This window comes from Bactrocera neohumeralis, chromosome 3 (genome assembly GCF_024586455.1).
Source record: "Bactrocera neohumeralis isolate Rockhampton chromosome 3, APGP_CSIRO_Bneo_wtdbg2-racon-allhic-juicebox.fasta_v2, whole genome shotgun sequence".
Lineage (NCBI taxonomy): Eukaryota > Metazoa > Arthropoda > Insecta > Diptera > Tephritidae > Bactrocera > Bactrocera neohumeralis.
In genome coordinates this window covers 14749235-14773345 of record NC_065920.1, presented here as the reverse complement: position 1 = coordinate 14773345, position 24111 = coordinate 14749235, and the positions used below count along the sequence as shown (strand labels likewise).

Below are 24111 nucleotides of genomic sequence, written 5' to 3'. Positions count from 1 at the left end.
AGCCTCAATTATTTTCTATATTTCTACATTTTTTGACATATAGAGGGATTCAAAAGAGTTATTGATATTTTTACAAATGAAAACATAGAAAATGGCACCGATTTGATTAACATATGACAAATTAATGACGTAGCTGCATAAGTAGTAGTAAGTCGAGTGACAGCCAGTCTGCTCATATAGAGACATTTATTATATGGTTTAAACAGAAATGGTTTTATTTGCCAGGAGCAATAAGATCCCAGACATATATCACCCCTTATTGGAGGTTTACGTCTTCAACCAAGGCAAGGTGGAATACCTTGGGCTTATGCTTAACATAAAGCTTTCATGGAGGCGATCTGAGCATGGCATCAATGGCTTCATATTTGTGTACAGAAATCTTAGGTAAAAACTCATGAAAGGTGATATTTTGGCCCAACGAAACCGTAGTCAAGCCAACAATATTCTACGGTGTATTTGTATGCTGGAGGGCGTTCCAAAAAGCTGCACTTCCTGAGAAGCCTGAATGAGCCAAAAAAGCGGGTTTCATAGTCATCTCCGCACTACATCAACAGTGGCAGTTAATGCCATTTTACATTGCCAGCAATTGCATTGCTTTGAAGTGCGCTGTAAAGCTTAGGGAAGCTGAACAAATGAAAGGATTTGAACAAAGACATGCCAAAATCCTTTCCACCTTCAACTACAATACTGAAGAATTGAAACACTATCTTACAGGGGCTGCTCGTGGAAGCTTTTTCGCTGCTCACATACTGCTAAGGGATATGTGGATGGTGAGGGTTCGCTATTGGATGGAGAGTTGATCTTGTCGCTAGAGAGGAAGCGTAGCTCGCTAACTTCGCACTGTGGAAATCAGATTTTTCACTGTCAGGATTGCATATTCATCCATGTAAGCCGGTTCTTCGAGATGTTGTATAATATCAAAAGCGCTGCTGAAGCCTACAAAGCAGGTGGTGATATTCGCTTGCCACTCGTTGATTATTTTAACGTACGGATAGGTCGTCTTTTTTGGGAACCAATCGACCGGTTATTGGTCTTCGGGCCAAATTGCTTCATAAAAAGAACCGAAATAGCTTGAGATCATCTTTAAGTGGTTTCGCGAGGAATCATGCCACAACCCGACGCCTTTCCTGGTTGAGTTACTTAAGAGCAGTTGTTACTTCTTCCACGTTGGAAATTTAACACTTGTAACGGTTAACTCTGTATACGGAAATCCAGTAAAACGTTTGAATCATCTAGAACATATATGTTCATCTATAGAAAAGAGGATCCCAGAAAAGAAAAAAGGAAACCATAAAATCAACAGCAAAAGTTCATAGTATACATTTATGAGCAATCATGAAACATAACATACTTTTAAGAGCGAGCATGAAACAATGAAGCTCACAATACTTCCATACCTGTATGCTTCGGCAAATTTCGTCAGCAAGAATAAAGCGGTAATAAGCAGCATGTTGTTTTTTGCCTCGCTTACCCACAAAGAGCAGAAACAATTCGAGGTTCATATGACTCAAAGCCGTTGCTATGACAACACACTTCACTACCGCTCCTGCGCCTGCTCCTGCTTCACGCAATCTCTCCTTCACATCCAAGCAAACTGTTGCTGTGGCCGCAGCTGCAGGCGTCCCAATGAGACAAATTAAAATTGCAGTCAGCGGTAAATGGAAAATGCAACAACAGCAATAAGCGCAGGCAGCAACTCCCACGATGCCACAAAGCAAATGCTGTTGCGACTACTGGCGATGAACTCATATTCTACAGCATGCACCACTACAACTACAGCAAGAAATATACTTTGTAATAATGTGTCTGGCAGTGATGTTGTCTATCTAACTGCACTGCTGTGAGTTTTGCATATTCTTGTTGCTGACGTAGCTGGCAATAATTGCAACGACGACGCAACAACTGCGCTACTTCGTTCCGACTCCAAGTCCACAGCCCACCACAGTGCTGGGAGCGTACTGGTTGAGTTGGGAAAAGTGCAAATGTGTGTCAGACGGTGCGGAAGCGGGACCAATGGCACCAACGGCTCAGACAACGTAGTATGTACGAGTAAGTAGGAAATCAGCAAAGCCGGCGTATCAAGCATGTAACTCTGCCATAACCAAACGAACTGTAGCTGCTGCAGCTGGCTCAACCGCTCAACCGAAACCAAGCGAACCACACCAAACCAAACACTCAAGCCATGCGTTGAGTCAATGAGTCAAAGAGTCAACCAGCTGACTAACTAACTCAGCAAGAATCTAAATGCGACAAGAAACTATACTCTAGTTGACAATTTCCGGTTATTGTTGCCGCTGGCAACAGCAACAATAGCACTTATGAAAGCAGTTACTAAAAAACAACAACAAGTACAAGTCCTACTGCGGACAGCCGTTGCCAGAGCTGATAATTTTGCAGTTCGCTTTTCCCTGTTTTTTTTTTTTTGAGTGGGCGGATGACTTGTTTAGCAATAGAGTGAGAGAGCGAAGAGCTTACTCCGCAATTCAAGAGAGATTTAAATACTGAAATTAATGAAAGTATGTTGGTGAAAATGTATCCGCTTTAAGCGTCCGCTTCTTTGTATTTTAAATGTGTTTTCGTTCATTAGTTCCGGTCGTCTTCGTTACTAAAAAATGAGTTTTCAAGGAGCTCTCAGTCATGAAAGGAATAAGTTTCTCTCGGATTAACGAGGTGGAGGAGTACACCGTCGGGAACTTTACATCATCTCCAATTTTAGGCTCCATCTTCCAAGTGGAAGTGGCTGTCATAAAGGTAGCAGTAGACTGCTCGGGAACATAGCAGAACGACAACGTTAATGGCCGTGTATTCTCTGACTGTTCGCTCAAAGCCAATAAAATAAATATTATTAAACTGTTTCGAGCGCCTGGTATTGCAGGAACCCGTAAGACTGATGAGCTTGCTAGGGCAGGTCTCAAATACTGAGGAAAGGGTTCTGGTAGGAGCTCCGTTGACATCTTGTAGCTTACTACCGGTCTCACACCAAATCTGCAGGCATTCCAGCAGCTAAGCAGTTGCAATGTCTTCTGACCAAATGTAAAGCATAAGAGGTCTAGGGAACTCTTCGCTGTCAGCAAGGTTCAATGGTTGTAGGAATTCTAACTGAACGCTGTTCGATCGGTATTCATGCAATTAAATGAATATCTCACTTGCATCAGCAGTTTGGAAGAAGATGAGACATCATCATTTCAATATTTCCTTCTTGAATGTCTCGCTATTGTCAAATCAAGACAAAAACACCGCGGATATCATATTCTTAGACATGCATGTAAAATAGCGGAAATATCAATAACGCACCTAAGCAAATTTGTGATTGGTTCAGGACATCTTTGCCGATAAGTGATATCCAATTTCAGGAGCATTCGTTTGGCTCCACAAAGGAACGTACATAACAATCTAAGTGTGATTATCTCGCAATCCTACTTAACCTATACCCTACGCATGTTTAGTACTCTTGTTTTCCGATAAGAAGCTCTCCAAAATGCTCGTTATTAATACTAAAGCTCGTCTTCTGGCTGACTTAACGTTTTAAGCTGAGGAACGCCTTACATCGGCATCTTCATGGTGTCCTTCCACAAGCGCTGCAGAAATAATTGCGGAACTCTTTTGCCGCTGCATGCAATTAACTACAATAACAGCGACATAAGCGATTTCAGCAGGAGAGGAGTTATTGCGTTACAGGCAACGCATATTCGCAAAGTCCTTTGAAGCATTTCTGCAGCATTTATTTGTTCTTTGCTTTACTTTATCTGCTTTAGCGGATGCTAAGTGAGTTTAATTTGTGCGCTGCGTGCATCACTAAGGCAGCCACTCAAGTAACCATCCGCAAGAGCACTCTCGCACGCACACAGAAATAGTAGGTTTGGCAACACTGCGTGCGCACTTTCCTTTGTGCATGCATAAATTGTCACTACATCATGTTCACTTCCACGTTGTCTCGCTTGCTGCAAAGTTCCCGCCATCATCATCTTCTCCTAGTGGCATTGCACTCTGTGGTTACTTAGTATATATATATATATATATATATATATGTTTATATGTATCTATATCCCGCTGAGCTTAAAGGATTTGAAGTTGCTTGCATTTCGTGCACTTTTATTTGGCGTTGCCTCGCGTTGTTTATCTTAGCTCTTCTGTTTATTCTTTATTTTAACGCCATTTTTAATGCTTACAATAATTATTCTTATATTCCATTTTCTCTATTTTCCTCAATTTTCTTCTTGACGACATTACTGCAGCGAATGCTGGCTCATTGTCTTGCGCTTTTTATTTCGCTGGTGTCTTTTATTTAAATGTAGAAATTTGAGGGAGAAAATACAATTAAAATTCTCAATTTATGCAAGTGAATCTCAAAGCGCTAAGCACTAAAATATCACACTCGAGAGTGCTGATTGCGAGAAAATTTTAAAGTTTCTAAATGTGTTAATGGAAGCGGAAGTTCGGATATTCTAAGAATAGTATAAAATATTGTCTTCGTTAGCGCAGTCAATTTAAGAAAGACCAACATTCGCTAAATAAATTCAATAACAAAAACTTTAAACAAGCATAGGTGTCTTTGAGCGTTATTTGAGCGAAATATGTATTTATAGGTAATCTGAGTAATTAAAGATTGATTTACCAACTGATCAAATTTTACCCGGACTGACAAAAAAAAACATATTTTTCTGTGTTTTAATCAACTGGAACGCTTAATTTGCTCGTTAAGGTTAGATTGCAATAATCACTTTCTGTTAAAGTTACTTTCTAGAACTCTCTCTACCGATAGGTTCAAATAGTCTGGGGACATCTCGCTCTCTCCTTATCCTTTCATCAAACTCAGCCAGCATCTACCAAGAAGATGTGCCAGGTATACTAGAGAAGGTCTCTGAAATGCTATTGAATAACTACGGGAGGATATAGAAAGCAACCATATACAGGGACATCCAGGCGGCATTGCTGACCTTAACAGGGCAATGCTTTTTTGGAGAATATGCGGACAAAAACAGGTCTGCCGTATAACAATATGTTCATACAAATCTTTATTATCGCCCTCAAAAGAGGCGTCCAAGCTTGACAATGCTTTATTTAGTGTATTTTGTTTTATCGCGTTCGGCTAATTTTTGGAGCGCCATTCGCTAGACATTTTGAAATCCTCGACTGCATCCCTGATAACTTGGGCCCCTGCGTGCGGAACCTTCTCCCAGCGGCATCTTCTCTGCGCACATATCTCTGGGAAATATATGGGTAGGGAGGAGTCGGTGCAGAAGAGACGCAGTGAGCTTTTTCACGGATTGATTGAAGCTCAATAGGAAGGTTGGAGGAGGAATCTTCCATCAGAAGCTGTCAATCAGCTCTTGTTTCAGACGGACAGATCACTTTAAGCCCTGAAATTTTCAATGTACTCTTATTTCCAACTGTCAAACCACAGCAGTCTTCTTAAGGTAGAAGTAGAAGCGATCACGGTAGCAACAGATGTACTATAGATCGCTGACAATGAGCTCAAAACTAGTCAAGGAATCGCCAGAAATTCTAATGCCGATGAGCTTGCAAGGAAAGGCACCCATAACCAAATTTTAGGTTGGTAATAAGCACTTGTGGGGTTGGGAAAGCCTTTTGACCCAGAGTGAAACGTTAAAGTACATTGAACTACTAAGAAAGCTTATATCGCCGCAATCATAGGCGTTAGGTTCATTGGCACTCACGCGGTGAGGCTAAGCATTTTGGAGGCCACACCTTGTCAATGTTGCAATGAGTAAGATGGGGTGAAAATATCTAGATATTTTATTCTCTACTGTGCAGGTTTCGTCAGACTAAGGTTGTAGCATTTTGGCTGCCATATTTTTTACGAAATGCGGTGGATACGCTGGAATTGATATTAGCAGCCTTAAAAAAATTTAAGCAGGTTTTCTGTCGGCATGCAAGGCGCTGTTTGATTCATATCTAAGTGGTCTGTGCATCACAGACGTCTCTAGCTTTCCAAGTGGGATTATTCACGTATTCACAAAAATTCAGCCTATTTACCCAACCTAACAACTTAGCTTACACTCAAAATCTTTGGGGAAGTTAAATTAATGTAGTAACATTGGCAATTCAAATATATTTTAGCTCTATTAAATCTATAAGTAATTCAACAGTTTAAATTCCATACAAAATCACGACACAACCAAATTCAAAATGGAAATAGTTGCATAATTAATAATCAAGGCTACTTAAACATCCCTTTTATTCTCTCGATAGAGAGAAATTTTCATAATACGCGCAATTAATAAAGTTCAATCAGTTGATTAACACTAACCTTTGAGCTGACACGTAATAATATATGTATATGACCAAGTGTTGCATTGCCAAAGCTTTTTACAGTAATTAAGTATTTATATTATACGCAGCTATGTATTTTGTTATAACCATGCACATGTATATACATTATTTACATATATGTCTCTCTCAGCATTATTGAAGCCAATTATACCATACCATTTAACTGTACTCAAACGGTTTCAATGCAAAGGAGAAAGTTCTACGTCGAACACACGAAGCATTTGCGGGCAAACTTAAACTTTGTTCTCTTATCAAAAACATGCACACATAACGGAACGTTTTTTTTTTTGAACATGCACTCACGTATTTACAAACAAAGTTGAAGACTAGCAGTTGGTTTTCGCTTTACAGCCGGAACTTCATTTTTCACCGCCTGCAACTTAAAAAAAAAATATTTCACCAAACATCTCTTCGTAATAACATTAAGTTTGTAGCTAAGTGCGCATTAGGGTGATCAAAAAAAGTAAAAGCTCAAGTTTTTCATTTACTGTAGGAAAAACCTTCTTTTTGGTTATGGTCATTTTGTCGCTAGCGATTGATTTGAACAAAATTATATAATCACAATAAATTGGTTATTCTTAATAGAAATAGTGGTCTCACTGCTATACTTTCTTGCATTATTGTGAAGCCATTTTTTTAAACCTTACTTAATTAAAAAAAACTTTAAATGTTAATTTTTTTATAAATACGCTTGTATCTCGAAAACTATTTGCCGAATCAACAAAAAATATATGTTTATTCGATACGTAAGCAAACAAGCAATTTTTGAACTTCATAAGTGAATAGAACAACTTAAGCGGCACCAAAGTTGTTCATATGAAGCGGAAAAGTGTCTGTGGAAATCTGAATCTGTGTGATAAGTAAAACATTTTTTCAATGTTTTATTGAAGGAGTGATCATGTTAAGTAGTAAGTAGTGATATAAAATAATGGGTAGGAAGCTTAGCTAAGCAGCGTTCAAATATTGGATCGTGTCTTGACTAAAAATTTTTTACAAATTTACAAAAATCACTATAGTGGAATTTTAGACATGTTTAAAAAAGGTAAGCCAAGGGTCTCAACAAATTGATACATAGCTATACCTGCAATTTTAACCCTCCTAGCAACCTAAAATCAAAAAATATGCACAAGTATACAAAATTTAGCCGGAAAATATTTCATTTTTCATCAATATTTCTTTCAAAGTAATCCCCACCAACTTATGACAAGGATTTTTTCAGTCCTCGAAATACTTTTCATAAGCATTTTTTAGGAGGCGTTCAGCGAATTTTGTTCTATCTCTTCGATCGACTGAAAACGGGTTCCTCAGTGCGGCAATTTCAGTTTGGGGAACAGAAAAACATCGCACAGAGCCAAATCTGTTGAATATAGTGGTTGGACAATGTTATTCAATGCATTTTTGCTTAAAATTCGATCACAGTTTGGGCTTTATGCACTGGTCTATTATCATCGTGTAAAATCCATGAATTATTCTTACACAATTTCGGGCGTATTCGACGGATGTTCTCACAAAAACGCCTCAATACGGCCATATAGAATTCTTTGTTGACCCCTCCAAATTTATGATGCGCCAAACCACGAATATCGAAAAAAACAAAGAGCATAATACGCAAAGTATCCACCAAATCATTTGGACGGACTCGCATGAGATGTCGAGCTCTGTCTAACCCTTGCCTCATGATTTTCACTTTTATAATATTTCCATCAGTTGAACTTCGACCTTCGTCTAGGACGAGGCATGGCTGTAACGATCACTTGACCGTCTTTGAAGACTTTGTACCACTCATAGGCTTCCGTTTTTCATAAAACTGAATTACGTAAGCAATGATTCCACACACGAAATATAGTTAGAAATACAAAATTAAAGACAAATGCTTTGTTCGATATTTTTATCCATTGGAAAAATCACAACACACTAATGAGGTGTACCGTCTTAGGCAGCTGTTGTAAACAAACTGGTTGACAGGTCGCTGTCATATTTGCCATAGTAATTAAGGATATTCCTACCAACTTAGCAAAATATATTTATTATCATTTATACGGAGAATTTTATTGCAATTTCCGGGTGCTTTTTTGTATAATGTATAAATCTAGAATAATGTCGCAATGTCTGGTTCGACAGAAAAGTTGGAAATAATTTTTTACGAAATGGCGACCACTTTTATTACTTTTTTGACAGTTTCGAATTTTTGAATAGTAAAAACTTTCAGTTAAATCGGTCCAATAGCGTCAGCGAAATACCTAAAAATATCTTAACAAATAATTTGATTTTGAAAAAGACCCTTGAAGACATCTTCTTGAATAGTTAAACCTTTAAAATAAAAGAGAACTCGATTTTTTTTATTTCTAGACTAAAATACCTCAATAAAGCCCAGAATGGATTTCTTAAAGAAAAATATAAAATGCAATCCATCAATTAACATACACCACCTTAGTTAACTTTAATGTTCTAGTTGACGCCATCAAGCCGAACCACACGCACTGGAACAGCCTTATCTTTTGTAATTACCGTTCTCCATTTAAACTGTGGGCTTAATACAATTTTCTTCTATGCGAATTGCTTGCTGGCAGATTTGAAAACAATTTTCGAACTCTCCCCCTTAAGCACAGAGCGGCCTAAGCTTCCGGTTGTAGACGTGCAACATGCAATTCAACCGTCGAATAAGCAGCACCAACACTTTGTCACAGCAAGCCACGCAGAGTTCAAATGTATTAAAGCTTACTGAATGAAATGAAATTTGAAAAGCACATACTTACATGTTTATATGCACATCCTGCTATATTTACATAAATATATTCACTACATATATGTGTATGTATGCACTGTGTGCATCAATGCGAGCTGAGTGATTTTTGGACAATTTTTGCGCTCTATGTATGCCTTTTGGTGTTCGCACAGCACTCATAAACGCCTTCTCACACAGCATCGGCTCTAAAACAAATTTCGAGCATTTAAGGCCTAGCATGTTCACATGCCGAATACTGTCTAGGCGCTTAAGCCTACAATGAACACTCGCAATTCCGACTGAACGCACACATACACATGTGCCACAAGTGCATCTTACAGCAATACAAAGTTTTCACACAAACACACACACATAAACATGCTAGCAACCAATTCTAAATACTTGTGTGGAGGTGTATCTGTGTGTGCTCATATGAAATATGTAGAGTGGCACGAAACTTTAAATTTGTTGCATGCTGCAGTCGGTTGATAGGTATGTGCACGCTCGGGCGCCAGATGAGGCCAGGGTCATTTTCGGCTGGCTGCATGGGTGCATGCATGTGGCGCCGCACCGCAAATTTAGACATTCATTCGAACACATAGACACCACTTCTATGCATGTGTGTGTCGGTGTGTCTGTGTATGCAGATTGTAGCGGTAAATATATCACAAGTTATACGTGCTTACATATGCTGGCTTACATGTATGAATTTTCTTGATGAATGCACACACCATGACTCCATTAAAAGCATGGAAATTCTTGTAATTCAAGTTGTGTGCTATGATTTTGCACTTTGCCATGACCAGACACACACACACTCGTGCACATGCACATGCCGGCATACATGGTGTAGTACTTTCGCATTATAAACATTCTCAGCTTTTCGCATGCACTCCTTTAGTTAGCCACCAGCTCGCACACAAGCACAACTGCTGCTGCTTGATATTTGCGCGTGAGTGTGTGTGCTTGAACTGCGATGCTATATGTATATGCACATGTGTGCTCCTAAATAAGTATATCACTAGCGGTTGAATTTTATCCGAAAATAAATTCCGCTCAGCCAACAACGGAGGGCCGTTTATTTTATACGAGCAAGTTTGCTTTTGCTATGAATATGCGCCACATACTTTCGCACTGCTAAGATTTATCTATTTGTATGCTACTTTAAAGCCACCATTGGTTTACGGTGTGCCTTTCGGTGGTTGGGCCACATTTTTACAACGCTTTTCAAATCTCATTTTACACATTTCTATATTTTACTTCCCTTTCTCACTCTCTCTCTTTTATTCACGAGTATTTCACTGACTATTGCTGTAAACACTTATTTATGGCATACTAATTTAAGTTGTCTTTTGAGGCTTGCGAAAGCAAAACTCTTTAGATTAAAATTTAAAGGCTTAAATAAGAGACTTTGGAAAAGGAGTTGTAATCAGAATAGAAAACTTCTCCCAAGCCCAACGGATTTATGTAATTGTAATTAAATTCCCGGAGTAAATGATATTTCAAAAAAAAAACGTTGGTTACTCGAGTGGTACAGAGTCTTCAAAGACGGTCGAGAGATTGTTGAAGACATACCTGGTTCTGAACGATATTCGAACTCTTCAACTGATGAAAATATTAAAAGTATGAAGGATATGGTGCTTGAAAATCATCAGGCAAATGTTAGAGACATGGCTAGAGATGTCGAAATCTCTCCCGAGTCCATTGAAATGAGTTTGTTGGAATTTCGGGTATGAAAAGCGTTTTTGCTAGGCTCGAACCTATAAAGCTCAATTTTTTCTTCAAAAAGAATACCGTAAACAGGTCTTGCTTGATCGAGCGAATTCCCATCCCCCATTCGCATTATAACTGCGATGAGACATGGGTTTATGAGATTGACATGCAAACAAGTCAGCAATCATCGTCATCAGTTGACGATTTAGCTGACCTTCACTGCTATATATTTATATTTGTTGTTGTATTGCTATTGTTGTGCGTTTCCAATATTAATTTAAGTTATGCTTTGCTGCATATACTCAATAATGCATACATTTTTAGCTTGCAGAACAAGAATATCCAAAATGTCACAGCTAATATAACCTGGAAGATAGACTAATCTGCTTCGAGCACTAGTCCATAGTGACTTCTTCTTCCAAGCGAGAAGGGTATATACTGTTATTGTTATCATTAGATCTCACTTAAGCAACCTTTCGTTAACTTTGAGCTGGTTGGACAGAGCGGATGAGTAACGTTTTATATTTGAAGTCCATAGTGGCGTATGAGTAACTTTTTATATTTGATTGTCCATAGTGGCTTCTTCCACTAAGCGCGAAGGCTTTATAGCGTCAAAATGCTTTAAAGCGTTTTATTACTAGTTCAAGCAAAATCACATCCTCATATGTTTAGAATCGTCCACAGCTCTAAGGTTGCCGTTAGACAGGTCGTATGAGTAACTACTTGTATTTATATTTAATATATTCAAAATATTGCAAATTGAATTAATTATAAAAAGGGAAGAATGAAACTTCATATTATGCATAAAATATGAAATCAATACCATACCAGAATATGATAACAATGTATATATTATGTACATTAGATGCAACCATTTAGAGTTGATCATATTTGGTGAAGATTTTTTTGCCTTGAATGGCTGCAGTCGAAGTTAATGTTTGGTTTTTACGTCAAATTGAAGCATTTCAGAGGGTAAGAAAGTTTTAAATTTCATTTGAAGTACAGTAATGTACATATTTATTTGTACTTTTTTCATAAAAATCCAATTTCTTACGCAAGTTATGAGTATACACTCCAGCAGCTGCCTACACAATGTTATGTACTTATCGGACAGTCACTACTCTCATACACATACATGCGGAGAGTTCCCTTAAAAGTGATGACATTATAAATATGTATAATCACATTTTCAGTACAAGACTTTGTCTTCACGTAGACATACGCACACACAAATGTACTCGTGCGTATATAAGTAAGCCACTTGCTGGGTACTTCACGACTCAACATGCTTCAACAACAATGATATTGTTTACAACTTGACAGTTGCAACATCAACCATGGCTACAATAACAACAGCGCACGGCACGGCAATGTCGGAATGTCGGCCTCGCTGGTCGAGCGCACATAGCCAAACTGAAAATATAATAAGGAAGGCAGAATTAAATGAAAACAACAAAAATGTATAATTTGAGGCATATAAATTGTCTGGCAATGCGTTGAGATTGTTTTATAATATATTTTCAGGGTGCGGACAGTGCGGTATGAAAACATAATAGGAAATAACTATAAGTAAGACTTACAGTCAACAAGTGGAGTTGTTTTCACCTAATTGAGTTTATTAAAGAAACGATAGAGTTATTTTCGTTAATAATGATTATATTTCCGTTTAATAGTTGTCGGACAGCGAATTGTAAGCTCTGCACCCCAAACCATGCTAGGCCAGCGCTTGAAATTCTCACATTATATTTCTTATGCTCACTTCCAAGTATTTTACGACAGCATAATTAAGCCTTACTCGCCGAGTATAAACAATTTGTCACTATTGTGTGAATATACTTCGCGTACACATGACCTATGAAGCGAGCAAGGCGTACGGCCCAGCAAGCGACCAGAGGTGCTCTACCGACAGTTGGCCACTTGTGCGCCACTTTGTTTCGGTTATTTTCATTATTTGCCTCGTTTGCTTCTTCAGTTTATTTGTATGCGCATATTTTTCATTATGACCCAGGAGTGGAGTTTACTAATTTTAATACAATATATGCTCACCCTAGTTGATTGCTCTTCATTACTCCTGGTGAGGAAAGGTTTGAATTCAAAGAAGAAATTTAAATAAAGAAAACAAGGAAAAGTTTCCATACAAAAATTGTGTTGAACGTCAGTTTGTATGGGAAAATAGTAAGCGAACAATTTCTTGGTAAATTTCGTTGTCTTGAAAATAATAAGAATTTTGAAGATTGTTAAATTAAAAAGATTTCTCTAGAGGAACTTGATTTTGACGTTCAGTTTGTATGGTAACTATTCGTTATAATGATCCGTTCGGAACAATTTCTTCGGAGATTATACCATTGCCGTATATAATAATGTGTGCCAAATTTTGTAAAGATATCTCGTTAAATAAAAAAGTTTTCTCTATAGGAACTTGATCGTTCAATTTGTATGACAACTAGATGCTATAGTAGTCCGATCTAAAAAATTTGTAGACATATCGTAACGCTGCCTTTGATAAGTCTCTAAGTCAAATTTTGTGAAGATATCTCAACAAATAAAAATATTTTTCTTACAAGAACTTTATTTTGTTCATTCAGTTTGTATGACAGCAACTATGTGCTTTAGTGGTCCGATCTTAACAATTTCTTCGGAGATTATATCATTGCTCTGAAAAATAATCTAGATACAATTTTGTGAAGATATCTTGTCAATTTAAAAACTTTTCCATATAACAACTTGGTTATGATCATTCAGTTTGTATGGTAGCTACTAGCTATAGTAGTCCGATTTGCACAATTTCTTTCCAGACTGTAACGTTTCCTTTGACAATAAACCACGTCAAGTTTTGTGAAGATATCTTGTCAAATAAAAAAGTTTTTCATACAAGAAATGAATGTTGATCGCTCAGTTTGTGTGGCAGCTATATGTTATAGTGGTCCGATATCGACAGTTCCTACAATTGAACAGCTTTTTGGAGAGTAAAGAATGTGTGCCAAATTTTAAATCGATATCTCAAAAACTGCGGATATATACAAATGCATCCTGGGTTTCTCAGTTTAGTCAGCCTTTTAATGCGTTAAAAAAATTATTTATTTTGTAACTAGTTTCCAAACTAATCTTATCGCAAATAATTCAACGTGTTACAGCCTGGTTATTTATTCGTGCATTTGTGTATTTGTATGTGTTTGTCCACAAATAGTGAACCTGCATATTTGCGCCGTCATTTCCATTTAAGCACTGTGGCAAAGATAAGTAATTGTGTACGATTTTTATATGCGTTTAACCGCAAGCTTAAAGTCAACGAAATACATACTATGTATACTATATTTGCGGAAGCAGAAAACATTTAATACATGAACGCAGGCAGCTGCCGAGCGGCCATAACAATGTAATCTTGAGAGGCTAGCAAATAATGAGCAAAACTTTTGTTTACGTTAAGTGGCTGTAAGCGTTGCAAAAGATACAAAACAAGCATATCCATGCTTGCACACGCATTATGCATGGCTTTTGAAGCAGTTGTTTACATACGCACACACACATACGCAGCTGCAGCAAAAACATAAGCGCGTTCATAAGCACACTGCTGTCAACTCAAGCCCGCACACATACACTTTTAGCGCGATGTGGCGACGCTTACCCACGCATACACACAACTAAACACCCGACAATACAACTACACACCCGTACACACAACTACACGTTCATATATACATTCATACACGCATGTAGCGCCCCGCTTTCAACTATATATGTGGGTCAAGTGCCTTAAAAGGCTTCCAACAGCCACTTCTGCGTTGGCATTTCGCGTAGTCCCGGCGGCCACACCTCGCCCACTCAGCTTTCACCCACCGTGTAGCATGTCCGCGACACCCGCGTTGCCTCGCCAGCCATAACAACAACTGCACATTAGCGCATGCCACAGCATCAACGGCATAGTTATAACAATAAACTTAACTTTCGTTTTACTGTTATACTTCAAGTTCCTGCCCAGTCATCCTTAGTTATGCGCGTCGCCTGCGTCACTGCAAAGTTGGCTGCAAACTTTCCTTGGCAGCTAATAAAGTTGAAAAAGTGTTGCTGTTGTTGTTGTTGTAGCAAATGTTTTACGTGCCTTTTACCAATTACCCGGCGTCAGCGGCGAGCGCAGGAATTAGCTGGAAAACTAAACGAAATTCTGAAATAATTTTAATTTAATTTAAGAGCGGCGGCAACAATTTCAAAGAATTCGTAGATATGTATGTTTTCCGCATTCAAGGTTCGCCCATTTCCATTTCTTTGTTTATTTATTGTATATTCCCTTTCATTCATAATTTATTAGAGCGTATTTTTGCTGCTGGTAGTTGGCAACACTGGGGAGGGGGTCTGAAGTACGCGAAGTAGCAACAGGTCGGGAAATTATTTGAGTGGCAAAGAAGGCTTTTGTACAGGCTTTTTCATTATTTTAAACAATGATTTGTGTGTTTTGGTCATTGCCAAGCGTTTACAGGCATACAAGTGCACATATTTTCAATGGGACTGTAATATATATAAAACTAAGAAAAGTTAGAATTAATGAAATTATATTTGAATATATTTTATTTTATACATTTTGCTAATAAAATGTTGAAAAGAACATAAAAGTCAGGTTATGATGCAGATTTGGTCCCAAAATCAATGAATCTCATTTGGATTTCTTTTGTGTTATCCAAACACAGCTTAAATCGCAACACCTCATAGATGGATAATCATAAATTTATTAAGGCGGTCAATATCAATTCCATGGATTTGGTAAAAAAACTAAATTATTCCACCCCAGCTGTTTAATGTATCTTAATTTGGAGCATTGGATATTGTATATATATCTCGTCTCATTCGGCTGTATCCACTTTTCCAATTTTCTCAAGATGAGATGACCTCACGGGAAACTGACTGCCAGCTGGCTCTATATAAATAAAGAAGGCACAGTGCCTGGCTAGTACTTATGTGATTCTCGCGCTTTGATATGATGTGATTTAGAAGTCATGAGATGGCCTCAAGGGAAACTGACTGACAGCTGGCTCTATATAAATAAAGAAGGCACAGTGCCTGGCTAGTGCTTATGTGATTCTCGCGCTTTGACATGATGTGATTTAGAAGTCATGAGATGACCTCACGGGAAACTGACTGCCAGCTGGCTCTATATAAATAAAGAAGGCACAGTGCCTGGCTAGTGCTTATGTGATTCTCGCGCTTTGACATGATGTGATTTAGAAGTCATGAGATGACCTCACGGGAAACTGACTGTCAGCTGGCTCTATATAAATAAAGAAGGCACAGTGCCTGGCTAGTGCTTATGTGATTCTCGCGCTTTGACATGATGTGATTTAGAAGTCATGAGATGACCTCACGGGAAACTGACTGCCAGCTGGCTCTATATAAATAAAGAGGGCACAGTGCCTGGCAAGTGCTTATGTGATTCTCGCGCTTTGACATGATGTGATTTAGAAGTCATGAGATGACCTCACGGGAAACTGACTGCCAGCTGGCTCTATATAAATAAAGAAGGCACAGTGCCTGGCTAGTGCTTATGTGATTCTCGCGCTTTGACATGATGTGATTTAGAAGTCATGAGATGACCTCACGGGAAACTGACTGTCAGCTGTCACTATATAAATAAAGAAGGCACAGTGCCTGGCTAGTGCTTATGTGATTCTGGCGCTTTGACATGATGTGATTTAGAAGTCATGAGATGACCTCACGGGAAACTGACTGTCAGCTGGCTCTATATAAATAAAGAAGGCACAGTGCCTGGCTAGTACTTATGTGATTCTCGCGCTTTGACATGATGTGATTTAGAAGTCATGAGATGACCTCAAGGGAAACTGACTGACAGCTGGCTCTATATAAATAAAGCAGGCACAGTGCCTGGCTAGTGCTTATGTGACTCTCGCGCTTTGACATGATGTGATTTAGAAGTCATAAGATGACCTCAAGGGAAACTGACTGCCAGCTGGCTCTATATAAATAAAGAAGGCACAGTGCCTGGCTAGTGCTTATGTGATTCTCGCGCTTTGACATGATGTGATTTTATGAAGTCACCTCACGGGAAACTGAGAGCTGGACCTCAAGTCATGAGAACTCACGAGTAACTGGCTGCCAGCTGGCTCTATATAAGTAAAGAAGGCTCCGTGCCTGTCTAATGCTTACGTGACTACCGCGCTTTGAAATGATGTGACTTAGAAGTCATGAGATGACCGCACGGGAAACTGGCTGCCAACTGGCTCTATATAAGTAAAGCAGACTTGCTAGAAGTCCTTAGAAGATTCTCACGCCACGATGTGATGTGATTTGAATAAAAACCATTTTTTCGACGGTTGCATTATTTACTTAGCCAATAATATCAAATGTTATGAAGATATCTCACCAAATGAAAAGTTTTCCATAAAGATTGTTGACTTGGCTAAATATAAACAAAGGTTGTGGACTTAGTTAAAGTTTGTAAACAAAGCGATCAATGACCTTGACAATATGTAAACAAGAAGGTCAAACACGTTCATAATGTAAACAAAGAAATCAATGACCCTATAAAGTGTAAACCAAAGAGTCAGTGACCTCATAAAACGTAAACAAAGGAGTCAATGGCCTCGGCAGATTGTAAACAAAAAGGTCATTGACTTTTTCCTATTGGGATATGTAAAGTCTAAATTCTATGCAAACAAAACATCATGAGTGTCATTCGCCAGTTACCAGTCGAAATGCCTATAGAAGGGACCAACCAAGACGTAGCCGCGGCCAATATTTGAAAAGGCTAATCTTCAAAAAAAACAAGGGAACATTGAAAAAGCTTTTCGCTTCCAATCGGATGAAATTGAATAACGGTACCCCCACACTAACCAGCTCATTGGCTTGGCAGTTTCCCGCGATTCCGCTGTAACCGGTCACCCATAAAAGTGTATTATAGAAAAAACCTTTAGATATTAATATTGAGTTCATGCGCTCCTTGACAGTCACTATTGCCGCTCGGCTATCGAAGCGAATGCTTACCTATCCAAAGAGCAGTATATCTACCGCTACTTGATGGGAACCACATCTACATGAAAGAGGCTGCAGTGGTCTGTTAGCCTAAAACTAGAGTTGATCAAGAGCACCCGACAGAAGACTAAGATGTGGAGTCCCTTTCTCTTTACTTCGATCCATCCGTGAAAGAGCTCACTATTTCCCTTCTCCAATGGCTTCACCCTACCCAAAAATATAAATTTGAAATTCTTAAACACTTTCATAATTTATCACAGGGTTTTCGCCTACGCAGCACCCAAGCATATTTACAGCAAGCATGTTCTCTAAAACCACCATTGTCATTACTTATACTGCAACTGCGCCACGCCAAGCATCTTTGTGCCTCTATATACCCAATATACCCTATATTCCCTGCTTATTACCCGCAAATGGCAATGCGTGCGCAAAGCGCTAATGATTCATTTGAAAGGTACGTGCAGACGGAAATTGAAAATAACTCATAGTCATGCAATTGCAATTCCACCTTAAGTGCTTATGAAAAGGTTTAGCTGAGCGGGAGCTTTACGAGAAAACTCGCCAGCAACGCCAAATACAAGTTGCCACGTAATTTTATACATGCAGTGTGATAAGTTATCCAAATGCACTCATCGTCAAATACATATTTGAAGTGTGCTCCAAAATCGCATGATGCTTGTAAGTACATAAGTAAGTACGTAAGTATGTATATATGTGCGATGCCGTACACTCACAATAGCAAATATCATCAAATCGATGGCATGCAATATTTGCCCTACGATTGAGCTTTGCATTGAAAGACTCGCATTTCCCCCGTAAAGCACTCGAGCATTTAATGCATTTTAAACATTTCCGCTTATATGTGTGCTTAAGTGTATCTATGAGCATGCGCAAGAACATTAGCCTTTGTTAACAAGTGGTAGCACACAAACACACATATGCATAAACTGACGAAAAAACAGCGATTTTGTCACACGACAAGACAAATGTCCGAAAGAAGCAAAATGAAAATAAAGAAGCTCGCAAAAAAATAGTCTAAGTAAATAACTTGGAATTTCCGACGAAAATGTCCGCAAATGGCGAGCCATTAAATGTTGTAACCAAGTGCTACTTTGATCCACACATACACATGAACAAAGTGCTGCCAAGGACAACCAGCGCTCAACTACTTGTACTCGTCCGGTGAGAGAGCAGAGGAGGTGGCAGCTGGTGGATGGTTTGTTCGTGCGAAGTGTGTCAACTTGATGTACAGCTATTTGGGTATGTTTTTGCGTCGAAGCTGGACGACATTTATGACATTTTATCAATACTGAAATTCTAGCTTATTTACCAGCAGAACAATGGCGTTGACAGAGCTCACTACAGACTGCTGCGAGTATTGTTTGCAGAGAGCATTGAAAATCTATGTAAGCGCAGTAAAGGATTCTGCCACGTGGCATCATTCAAGCGAAAACAAAATGAAGTATGAGCAACATTTTCGATTTTTCAACTTAAGTGGTTTGAGAATTATAAATTATGGACTAATTAGCGGGCATTTGGCTTTGTTAAAGTTTGGAGAAGAGAGAAATTAAGCTTTTGAAGCAAAACTGAAAAAATAAGTCATTTGAAGAAGGTTAGATTGGAGGTAGAGTTTTCTGTAAAAAACTATTCGTCAATATTAGCTTTAGGTACCGGATTTCTGTAGTCTTTTCAGGCAGAAGGAGCAGCTATTAAGGTTGCAGTAAACCTGCTACGAAGTGCAGACTTTTTCAGGGAGGTGAGCCATCACTCGGACAGCAGAGTGGCAATACTATGGCATCCTACCCGATAGCACTGGATCAACGGACAACATGCTCTTAGAAGGCGCTGGTCGACGCCCCGCTCATTTGAAACTGCAATATCATTTCCCCTTTTGGCTCAGAGTAGAACGCAGAATATCTACTAAGCTATTTGCAAAACTGCCGACCTTCGGCGAACCAAAAGACATAGTCAATGTTTCAACATCAGTCTTGCAAAGCCTGAACAATGGAGGAAGAAAGCGCCTGGTCCTCACCCTCCTCCATACCACTTGGACAAGTCGCGTCCGACAAGATTTAAGCTGTTTCGCAGGAATGCCTATTGGACAGCGTATAGTGAGAACTTCTACGTCGAAGGTCAGCAATCGTCCCTTCGGCGAACCAAAAGACGTAACGGAAACTGACATTAGCCGTCTCAACAAATTTGTGATAGGCAAAAAGCGCTTTATGTTCTTATGTTCTATTATACAGGATATTTAGGTAACTCAACGGACCGATATTCTAAGCTGAGCAAGTGGGATCCCTGTTAGGAGGGACCTCATAACCTAACCTAAGCCATTTTGAAGCCTTTTTTGTTGAAGATATCTGTGAGTCAAACGTCCATGTATGAAAGTTTTTTCTAGGTAGCTTATTAAGCTCATAATTTTTGTTTATAGTATATAATAGTATTTAGCTTTAGATGCATTTGTACTGCAATTTAATCGATTTGCTTTTATTTGTATTTTTTCAGAACTAATGATGGCCTCTTTCGATTGCGAGGAACCCAACAATGCGGAGAAACTCATGTATGATCTCAACTAGAACAACTTGGAACGCACAATAAACTGTTGTATAAGTGAATAATTTTTTTTTTTTTTTGATTTAAGTATGATTTTTTACTATACATACATATGTTTATATATATAGAGAGGTTTCAGCCTCAGTCTTGTAGAGACTGCACAATGTAGGAGAAAATGGCTGCAAGTTTCCACCACACCTTCTTCCGGACAATGTCCGGCAAGAACTCCCACGATTGATTGAAGAGGAACTTTGCTAAGAGCAAGCAGTTCAGGAGATCTCTTACTAGGCTTGAAAGACCTCGCAGTCGCACAGCAGTTGGTCATCGGCCAACGCCTTCTAATCACATGCGAGTTGACAACGGAGATTTTACTCGTTCCCACTCCGATGTGAGCGGGGTATGAGTGTCTCCTCTTGGTATCTCATCAGCTTTGCAGTTTCCAGCTATTTCGCAATGACCAGTCACCTCCTGATGATGAAGTAGCATGATGTTATTTCCAGTGAAGACGAACACTCCTTGACTAACTTTGAGTGCACAGTTTGTGAGGTCGATATTAATATCGGTCCACTCTGCTGTCGGCGGATGCTCGCCTCCCGGAGCAGTAAATCTACTGTTACCTTAATAGCAGCCTCTTTAGCCTGAAAATCACTACAGTAGTCCGGATCTTGAGGAACTTCTTCCTAGAGAAAAACCAGATATAATGTTATTGAACGATAGTTCAAAATATTCTTTCGACATCTTTGAAGTGTCAGCTAATTCGGTAAGGTTCATGCCGAAAAAAATAACTTTTCAAACTTTTTTGGTGGAGGTCCTATATAGCTCACGAAACAAAGGCGTATATTTAGGTATATTCAATTCTAGCTGCTTGTTTTTATGGAAATTACTGGTAGTTGCCAGAACAGGAAAATATAACTGTAGCCAAGTGAGAGGTTTTATTAAAGGAAATGAGAGAAGAGTGAACAGTTTGGTTTATAGATAGAAAATGAATGCTAATCAGACTGCTCATTCATCTAAATTTGAGAGGGAACAAAACTAAAAATTTAAAACTGGATAGTAACGGACAATTAGAACAGTCGAGACATTGTATATAGGCACATATGTATATGTATATAAAAACCGCATTTATGTATGTTATAAATTAATTTGCATTCACAATAGATATTTTCATCCGTATACCATGATAGCAACGCGCAAATTCAATTAAATCTTTATCAAATTCAGTGGCATTGTGTTCACTCAACTGTTTGTAAATTTGTATAAATTCATTGTGAAACTCAATTAGCTGCGAGTAAATAATGTTCAAAGATAAGAAGATACAATGCTTGTAAATTAATATTAATAATGTATTTAGTACAATAACGGTATTTATTTGTTGTTGTTTTGTGTGTGATGAAAACGCATACAAACATTTTGTCGCACAACAAACATAGAATTTAAGATTTAATAAATACAACAACGCATAAATGTGTGTATGTGCGTATGCGAGAGTGAGAGAGTGAGAGAGAATAAAAATTTAATGCATTTTTCCACACGAGCAGTTTTTGTTTATACAATATTTACTCAGTCGACTGTTTGCTGCGACTTTTATTTACGATACGCATTACACTTGCAAGTAAATATTTTATTCACTCAATAAATAAATGAATTATGTCCCTTGATTTGTGTAGAGATTTTTTAATTGTCACTTATTTACTCAAGCGTTCTTTAATATTCTATAATATTTTTTAGCAAGCGCTAATGTCTGCTGGTCTAACTGTAAATACAAGTATGTATAAATTGCATGCATACTTCTGCGTGACTTGGATTATAAGGGGACATTATTGTATATAATTAAATTCTTAAATAAGGAATTCATATAAATAAGTAAATACAAGGAAAATAATTATGCTACTGACACATAACAAATTTGTAGATAAAATCGATAGAAAGAATTAGTAATATAGACAAATTATCGTAGAAAATATAATTGAGGTAGTTTGAAGTAAATTTAATGAAATTTTGTATATTGAAACTAATGCTGAATTAATATTTATTTAAAAGCAAATCATTTGGGAAAAGCGAAATTAAAAAACTATATAGGAGTATATATTATTTATTTGAACTTACATATGTTATTATTTATTTATTTAAATTTTAAATTACTTACATATAATATTCTTTGATTTATTTGAATATGTTATTTTTATTTTTATTAAAATTTTTAAACTAATTTATATTGTCTTATAAAAATAATATCGAATTTGTGTTTTACACTAAAAATTTATATTTTTTGCGAAAATTCGAAACTTTCAAAAATAAATTTATTTGAATTTTTTTAATATCTTGTTTTTTTGTACATGTGTATGTTTATTATTATTTTATTTAGTTTTTAATATCTAATAGAATATGTAACAATTTGGCGTTTCAGAATAAAACTTTTTTTGTGAAATGGCAAAAAAATGTATTTGAATTTTTTACTGTTTTTTGTTTTTACTTACAAATGTTTCCTATTCTTTATATGTTTTTTATTTGAAAATATTTATTAAAATTTTTTATTTAATTTTTAATATCAAATTGGTGTTTAACACTAAAAAATTATATTTTTTTCGAAAATTCCAATCTTTAAAAAATAAATTAATTTAATTTACTATTATTTTTTGTACTTTTGTACATACATATGTATTATATATTATTATTTTATTTTATTTATCAATAAAAATGATAACAAACTTGTGTTTAAGGCTACTAATTACTGTTTTTTTGCGAAAGATAAAAATTTTCAAAATTAAATTATTTGTAATTTTTTACTAAATTTTATGTATTCTTTATTTAAATTTTTTCTTTAATTTTTTTCATTAAAATTTTGGTTTTGTTTTTTTATTAATATTTTTTGTAATCTTTCTTGTTTTTTAAGATAATATTTTTTTTAAATTTCTTTTGTTTTTTTAAGATATGTTTTTTTATAATTTTTTTGAGACAAACAATTTTTATTTGAACTTTTTTCACTCAATTTTTTATTTCTTTATGTTTATTTTTTATTTTGTTTCCTATTATTATTATAACACATTTTTTACAAAATTTTTTGAGCTCACAAAAATTTGTTAATTTGAAATTTTTACTCAATTATTTTATAATTTTTATACTACCGCATATTCTTACTCTTTACCAAATTTTTATATAAAACATTTTTTTAAAACTTAAATAAAAAAAATAATTAATTAAAAAGTAAAATAAAAAATTAGTGAAATAAGTTAAAAGTTAAAAATTAAAAATTAAAAATTGAAATAAAAAAAATAAATTTAATTTTTAATATTTTTTTTATTATGAAATAAAAAATTTAAATTAATGTTTAATTTTTTTTAATTTGTAATATTTTTCTTATTATGAAATCAATTTATATTTTTTTTTATTAAAATAAATTTACATTTTTTTCTCATTTAAATACTTTTATAAAATATTTTTATTAAATTTAATTTTTTTGAATATAATTTTTTGAGTACCTACATTTGAACTCCAAATAAGCATATTCCCTCTTATGTAAATAAAAATATTTATAAAATTAAAAAATATACATACGTAAGAGCCTACAAAATGTTGGACATATACCATGCAAAAAACCAAACTATGCTCAAAATCAATTTAAATTTTATAAATGCATAAGTTGAAAATGGCACATGAAAAAGAATTGACCAAAAACATTGTTGTAGTTGCAGGTTAGAAAACAAAAGTACGGTAAACTGTAAAAAAATTAGACACTGTGCTGAGTGTAAAGCTATGGAGCATATGTGCTTACAATAAGTGAAAAGTAACTGTAGTTAAAAAAATTAATATGTGTAGTGGTAAATTAAGCATAAGCAAATTTTAAGAAT

The 24111-nt window shown here is 36.6% G+C and overlaps 1 protein-coding gene across 2 annotated transcripts in view; it reads left to right on the top strand.

Moving 5' to 3' along the window:
* LOC126753105 (ras-GEF domain-containing family member 1B) overlaps positions 1 to 22363 on the top strand; it is a 244149-nt gene extending 221786 nt beyond the window's left edge. For both annotated transcript variants that reach the window (XM_050464258.1, XM_050464257.1), the window contains one exon: positions 20216 to 22363. In XM_050464258.1, coding sequence (XP_050320215.1) covers positions 20216 to 20286 — 71 coding nt within the window. In that variant the 3' untranslated portion in view covers positions 20287 to 22363. The remainder of the gene's footprint in view (positions 1 to 20215) is intronic.
* Positions 22364 to 24111: the final 1748 nt, after the last annotated feature.